Here is a 7,500-nt window from a genome sequence, read left to right as displayed (position 1 = left end):
CGAAATCGTAAATAACTGTTGGGGACAAGGAAAACTGCTGGTCTTTCAGAATATTGAGGTGTGAACTATCGTTTTAGACTTCGTTGAAACGAAGACAGTCAGTGTCGAGGGCTCGTACACTGGTCGTTTTTTTTACCGTCTCCATAAGAAACGTGACAAATGAAGTTTGAGGTCCTTTGCAGGTACATGTATGTCTTCAATATTTCGCTCTTCGTCAGCTGAAGTTAGCCATCGTTTGCAAACATTTATATCTTACGAGTTTTTTTCTCGGTGTATTTAGGCCTTTGCCCTTCGATTAAGCAGGTCAGGTAAAAAAGGAATGATCCACTGAATCCAATGAATCCACTGATGTGGATATAAAATCACGCACTGAAGCCAAGAACTGTTGCTGTTTCGCGTGTGCGTCTTTTCATTGACTTGTTTTTTCTTGTCTGTCAGAGTTTTCATTGCTTTTATACATTCTCGTCTATTTCATCCGGATGATAAAATTCACTCTCACCATGCCATTCGGAACTGTATGGCTCCTCGAAGTAATGAAGTTTAGCCTTTCATTGCTTAAGTTTAATTTGTTAACAGAAAGTGTTTCAATTTATGTAAACAAAAAGACAAAAAGTCACATACGTAATTGTTACCGTCCCCATGGGCGGAAAATTCGGACAGCGACAAGAATCCTCATGGAAAAAAAAAACAACAAAATAAAGTATTTGCATAGTCACCGTATTCTAAGTGTCATGAATTGAGATAATGGTAGAACCTTAGTTTCTATCTTGTAAACGGACATGCTCTGTTTTTTCCAAGGGAATATCGCACTTTTTAGGCCCACTGATCAAAATAGCACATATGGGGGCTCGTTTTCCAGCTATGCTGTGGATGGTGGAAAGGGAACTGATTATAGGGTCTGTGCCCACACTGGAGACCCAGGAAATACCAACCCATGGTGGAGAGTGGACCTGGGACGAGTGGAGCATGTAGCTGAAGTGCATATACTCAATAGACGGTGTTGTGCTACTCAACTGGATGGAGCTGAGATAAGAGTGGGTCAGTGGTACACAGTTTTACTATCTGCACCATTTTACAATCAACGGCAATTCTTACTCTTCAAAAATAACTGTAAATGCACCCAGAATAAAGAAAAAGCAAACTTGTACAATCTGCCTCTATCCATACTACTTGTAAATAGTTTTCCTTTAAAGGGGCAGTGTCAAACTTCAAAACACTAAAGGATGGCCTTGCATCAATGAAAACCGATGAAGTGCACTGAAGCTACTTTTTGTTGTTTGCAGTCAAGGATGGAGATGGTAGAAATGGATTGAAACTTGAAAAAACTGGCCAGCTAGATACGAATAGCTCTTTGTGCCATAAATACATTTCATATCTTGTCAGTAGGTTGTCAGAAATGTGTACATGTGAGCTAAAGTACTAATTTAGATTTTCACCCATTTTTCACCTAAAAACAGCAAATATAGCTCGACAGTGCCCCTTTAATAATGTGGCTTCTGACACATGCATGAGCATTGCAGTAGTTTCCACCACTAAACCCTAAAAAAAGTCAGATGTAAGTGTAACTTACCATTTCAGAACAGGGAAAATCCACTTGGGAAAGCTTAAACCTCTACTGGTACAAAAGCCAAGGTTATATTATTTTCTGTAGCTATAGGTTCATGAACATATTTCCCACTTTTATACAATAATAATAATTATTAAAATGTTATTTTAACACTCTTTCAGTCATAACAACATGGTTATTACCCAATTTTTTTTTGAAACTACAGTACGGCTAAAAAGTAAGTTACCAGTCTCGTCTTGTTTCTCGCGAGCCGAGAGTCTCGTTTCTAGAGATGAGTGTATCATCTCTTGAGGTGAGAGTCTCGTCTCTAGAGTTGAGACTCTCGTGTACTGTAGTTTCACTTTTTCTTGATCATCAAAGAAGCTGTATTTTGACATTGTAGTTAGTGACTAGTGACTGTAGGAGAAGTGTCTAGGTGTTACGCTTCTTGATTATTTCTTAACTTTTTCATTACAAGGAGATTCAGCTGCTGATGGGGGAGCAACCAATCATCTTTGTGCTACTGTCACTCATATTCCAGTGAAACAAGAAAAATCTTTTTTCTGCAAACCTATAGTGTCTGGCAGATTTGTTTACATCCAAGTTGTTGGCCATCCTAAATATGTGATAATTTGTGAGGTTGAAGTTTATTCCACTTACACACACAGTAAGTTTTTTTAAGATTGTTCGACGATTTAAAGTGCATATGCATATGACAGATTTTTCTTTAGTAAGTCAATCAAAACGTCATAGATAAAAACAGCCCAATAGATTCTATACCTATTTTCATTCTACTGGTGGAGTACAAAACTGCACTAGTAAGGAGACTGGGGATTGTTTGTTTGCATTTATTGTGTTATTAAATTGCTTGATGGTTTTGGTGTTCTTATTAAGTGCATTTCAGTTGATTCTACAACTACGGAAATCAGTGTTGATGTATTGTTCAGTCAGAATGAGCTGAAGTGCAATCGTCAGGGTGAGTGTAGTCCTGAGATGGACTGTTTAGGATTACATTGACTGGCATTTCGGCATTACCTGATCAAAAGTCATCTTGGCTCTGAAGAGGAATCCCACTCAGGTTGTCGAAACCTCAGTCAATGTCATCCTAAACTGAGTACTTCTCAGGACTACACTCACCCTGACATTAATTATTGTAGTTCCCAGCTTAGTTATGATATGACTCCTGAGTTCAAACCACTTATGAATATCCAGTCTGTTGCAAATTCTACCTTGTTATTGTGCCTCAAGACTACATTGGCGTTGCACATGTGCAGATCAGCAGGCCTTCTGACAGAGTGCAGGAAAAAATTAAAATGTGGGGTATTTTGAAGGGAAATTGTGTATGTAAAAAAAGACGATTGTGCAGGTAATTGTGTGGGATTGCAAAGTTTTGTGACAAGCAAAATATTTGGTCCCTGGCTCCCTGTCGAAGAAATTATTGAGTTCTTCATACCATTTCTTTTACCAGACCAGTGTGAATTTCCTTTGATAATAGTTGATTTTCTCCAAATGCTTAAAACTTGGAAGATGGAAGTTTATATTACTTGATGAGTTTTTTGAGGAAAATGTGGAAATTGTCGATTGTTTCTCTAAGGTAAATAGCCTTAAAATAACCTTAAAGTGCTCTAGATATCTGGGTACTCAATAGAAATATTTGTAGCAATTAAAACTTTGTGTAAATCTTTCAGTTTTGTGAGGGATTTTGCTGAATTTTCCGACTTTTGCGTTATTGTGTGATCCTGCACCCGTGCACCGTCAGGCCTGGATCAGTGCTTTGCATTTTTCTATGTGTATGTGTATGTCTCAAACTGCAGTGAGATTATTAGTATAAGTACTCTCACTGCAGAAATGACTTGAGAAATTGATGAGCATAGTCATGGGCAACCTTTTGCTGGACACACATACTACACGCACTGCTGATCCGAGCCGAAAGCGGCTGAAGGATCATGAGCACCTGCCATTATCAGCGATGTTACTGACAGCAACACCTTGGAATCAGAAGCCTATGGATGACTATTGTCCCTGAGGACCCTAAAGCATCAATTTGACAGACAACAGACAAAAAAGATTCAGAAACCCGAGAAAAGTGCGATGGTTGCTGCACCACTGCTAGGTCAAAAAACTACAGCAGCCCCTAGTCCTTCAACCAGAAGAGGGAGGAGAAGAAAAAGATTCATTCCTAGAGTACAACTCAGTGAACAACATCTGTAAAATAAGACAAACTTGGAAAAGTCAAGGTGAGTCATTGTTACGAGTTTGAATGTTTTGAGGACAGGTAGCTTGCAAACTAAACTGAACCCAGGGTTGTCGGAACAACAACAAGAAGAAGATTTCGAGTTTCCTCGAAGTAAAACTCTAAACAGCACGTAACTTGATAAACTTACACTGCCTCCGCCAACTTGACACTTCTGTCACACTTGACTAAACACGGCTAACGTTAACTCTCTTCACTTATGAAAAACTGGTTAAAAAACATCGCTCAGACTCACTTGCTTATATACTTTCACAATGAAATTCTAGAACTTCCTCAAACAGTGAACAATCTAATTATAGAACCGATTTAGAAACGCTTACACACGAGCCTAAAAATAAACAAACTATGAACTCTCGGGAAGCTTCTAGAAAGTTAGTCATGCAATGCTGTTTTTCGTAACATAACCCCCTTTCAGAAGAAATTTCCTAAATTTATCCTAAACAAGAAAAATTGCTAAATAAGGGGCAGTTCAATGTCAATAAACTTATACCTCAGCACGACTCAAGTAATCTGCTCCAACGTTCTCTGAGCCCTTAATGACTTCAACTGTGAATGAATAACTTCGCAAAAACATAGCCCAAGGCATAAGACGTCCATTGGCGAACTTTGCACTGTTCATGTACTTTAAGGGTTCATGGTCCGTCTGAAGAACAAAAGAAACTCTGTACAAATAAAGGTGAAATCAATTGCTAGGCTTTCTTTCTCAATTGTGGAGTAGTTCCTTTCTGCACCTGTCAATTTCGTGCTTGCGTATTACTGCACTGATTCCACTATTGGAGGCATCCGTCCTTAAGAAATAGGTTTTAGCTGGATCGGGGTGTCCTAAAATAGGCTCACTTGTTAGGTAAGACTTGATTGTTTGGTAGGCTTTCTCTTGTGCTTCACCCCACTCAACTTTATTGCGTTGGCCTTTCTGTGTGAGATCAGATAGAGGCACTGCGATTGCTGCAAAGTTGGGAATGAAATCTCTGAAGTATCCTGCTAGACCCATAAATGGCCTTGGGTGATCTTTAATTTTCTCCATGTTATCCTGTTGAAGACCAATCATTCCTTGCTCCAGTCGATGGCCTAGGAAATCCACACTGTTTACTCCGAATAGGCACTTAGTAGGTCTAATAGTCAACCCCGCCCGTACAAGGTGCGAAAACCACTCTCTTAGGGCTCTAATTTGTTCTTTCCACCTACGGGTGTGAACCAATGTATCATCCCAGTAGAAATCCACATCAACTAGATCTTCTAGCAACTTCTTCATTGCAGGCTTCAGTGTTGCTGCCGAGTTGATCATTCCAAACGGCATGCTGTTTTCGGTATGTCCTCCTCTGGTATAGTAATCTGCCAATATCCCTTGCTAAGGTCGATTTTTGAGTAGAACTTGTCTCCGCTAAGCTTCTGAAGCAAATGTTCAGCAGTTGGCATAGGCTCGGGATCAAAATACAGTTAGTTTATTTAATTTCCAATAATCAACACACACGCGGTTCATGTTGTCCTTTTTCTTCACTACTACCACAGGTGACGCATACGGAGAACTGGGCTCTCTAATAACTCCCATTTTGATCATGTCGGCAATATCTCTTCTCAGTGATTCTCTGATGATGTAAGGTACTGGGTAAGGTCTTGATCTAACCGGCTCGTCTGAAATGAGTTTAATATGATGCTGAACGAGGTCTGTGGTGCTTCAGTAAACAAATTCGTGAACTGTTTAGCCAAATTCGTAAATTCATTCTGTTGCTCATCTGTTTTAACATCCTCATTCGATTCCTTGGCTACATATTCACCAAGCTCTAAAAAATCAACGTTTTCTCCCTCTGCTTCATTAGCTTTAGCTGCAAAGTCGACAGCATCGTCTATACACATAGCGCCTACTCAACCAGCTACTGCTTCTTCATCTGTAGTCTCCTCTCACTCAAAGTACTTTTTAAGAAGGTTAGTGTGGTAAACTTTCTCCTTACCTTTCACTTTGTAGTCATTGAGACCTACTACAGAACTAACTTCAAAGGGACCCTTCCACTGTATAAGTAGCTAGTTATGGTCGGTAGGTAGCAGTACAAGCACTTTCTCACCTGACTCGAACTTCCTAACTTTAGACTTGCGGTCGTAATAGTGCTTTCATTCCTGCTGGGCTTTCTCCAGTTCACTATGGTCGAGTTTAAGGGCGTCTTCTAACTTGTCTCGCAACTCGAAAACGTAAGTTGGTAACTGTTCTTTACCTCAGGCTCTTCAACTTCTTTCGTCCACAGCTGTTTGAGTATAGCCATTGGTCCTCTGACAGCTCGAACGGCGAAAAACCAGTGGACTCTTGGGGAACTGCACGGTAAGCGAAGAACAGCGGGTTTATATAACGATGCCAGTGTCTTGGCTGCTCACTACACAGTCTCTTCAGCATAGGCTTCATCGTTCCGTTGAACTTCTCCATCAAACCGTTACACGTCGGGTGATAGGGTGTTGTTGTAAGCTGTTTAATGTTTAGTAGTTGGGTGACTTTTCTCATGCAGTTAGAAACAAACTGCATACCCAGATACTCAGGGTTTCTTCGGGTACTCCTAGATGGCTAAGGATATCTACCAATGCCTCTGCTACAGTCTCTGTATCAATGTTCCTTAGTGGCACAGCCTTAGAGTAGCGAGTCGAAAAATCTATGAGTGTCAATATATATCTGTGTCCTTCTTCACTCGGGAGACTGAGAAGGACCAATAAGATCCATTGCTACCCTCTTAAATGGCTTGTCAGCAGCATCTTCTCTAACGGTACCTTAGGCACAGATCCCTTACTTACGGTCTTCTGACAAACGTCACAGGACTTGCAAAATTGGGTTACGTCACCTTGTATTCCAGGCCAATAAAATGCACTCTGGATCTTGTCTGTTGTGTTCTTGATGCCCATGTGACCGCCCATGATCGATCCGTGAGCTACTTCCATTATGGGGCGTCTCAACTTTTCAGGTACCATAACTTGTTTAAGCGGTTTACCACCATTCACGTAAGGATGCTTGTACAGGCGGCACAGTACTCAAGATTTTTCTTCAAATGAAATCTCTGCCTGACCCTTCACTAGCACAACGTCTCAATCCCAGTACTTACGCAGACTCTCATCTTCTCGCTGCATCTGCTTGAGCTTTCACGGGTACTAGGCACCATTAAGGTCGTTTGATCATCCTTTTTATTAGCTTGACTTCGGGTAGTTACTGCACAAGCCTCTTGCCAACTGGGGTCTGGATTCTGTGCGTCCCTTGAATCACTTACATTACCAATATTTAGGTCGTAGATAGGATCTGAAAGGCACTGCGCTTCTATATGGGGCACCTTCCTCGCTGTGTTGTTAATAAGCAACATGACGTTAAAGTCTCTGGTGAACTGATTCTCGCCGGCAAGGTCCTTCTTGACTACAACTCCACTGCAACCGGTATCTCTTAAAATGTCGACGGTCTTCTCTCCAACTCTGCCCTTTACAACAGGCATCTTACTTCTTACTCCAGTTAAGGGTTCAACACAGGCATTACTTAGCAACAGGACATTCTTGCCACAGGCTAACATAAGCTGATCATTTTGAATACACGACTTGACTTCCTCGGAGGTATCTGGTGACTTAACCAAACAGCCAGCACTAACTCGCCCATGTTGCACAGGGTTACCATCTTTACCTTTCTTCGCTTCATGACCTTGCTTGCCACATAGGAAACACTTCCTTTCTAGAGTTGGGCAGT

The 7,500-nt window shown here is 40.9% G+C and overlaps 2 protein-coding genes across 2 annotated transcripts in view; one reads left to right on the top strand and one right to left on the bottom strand.

The window, feature by feature from the left end:
- LOC138022879 (receptor-type tyrosine-protein phosphatase delta-like) overlaps positions 1-7,500 on the bottom strand; it is a 282,480-nt gene that overhangs the window by 26,430 nt on the left and 248,550 nt on the right. The window lies entirely within an intron of this gene.
- LOC138022881 (uncharacterized) overlaps positions 1-7,500 on the top strand; it is a 63,818-nt gene that overhangs the window by 13,220 nt on the left and 43,098 nt on the right. Inside the window, exons 4-5 of the mRNA XM_068869882.1 lie at positions 799-1,038; positions 2,025-2,213. Coding sequence (XP_068725983.1) covers positions 799-1,038; positions 2,025-2,213 — 429 coding nt within the window. The remainder of the gene's footprint in view (positions 1-798; positions 1,039-2,024; positions 2,214-7,500) is intronic.

The sequence above is a fragment of the Montipora capricornis genome, chromosome 11 (genome assembly GCF_036669925.1).
Source record: "Montipora capricornis isolate CH-2021 chromosome 11, ASM3666992v2, whole genome shotgun sequence".
Classification (NCBI taxonomy): Eukaryota; Metazoa; Cnidaria; class Anthozoa; order Scleractinia; family Acroporidae; genus Montipora; species Montipora capricornis.
Note: the sequence above shows the minus strand (reverse complement) of the source record. Positions and strands in the feature narration are given on the sequence as shown.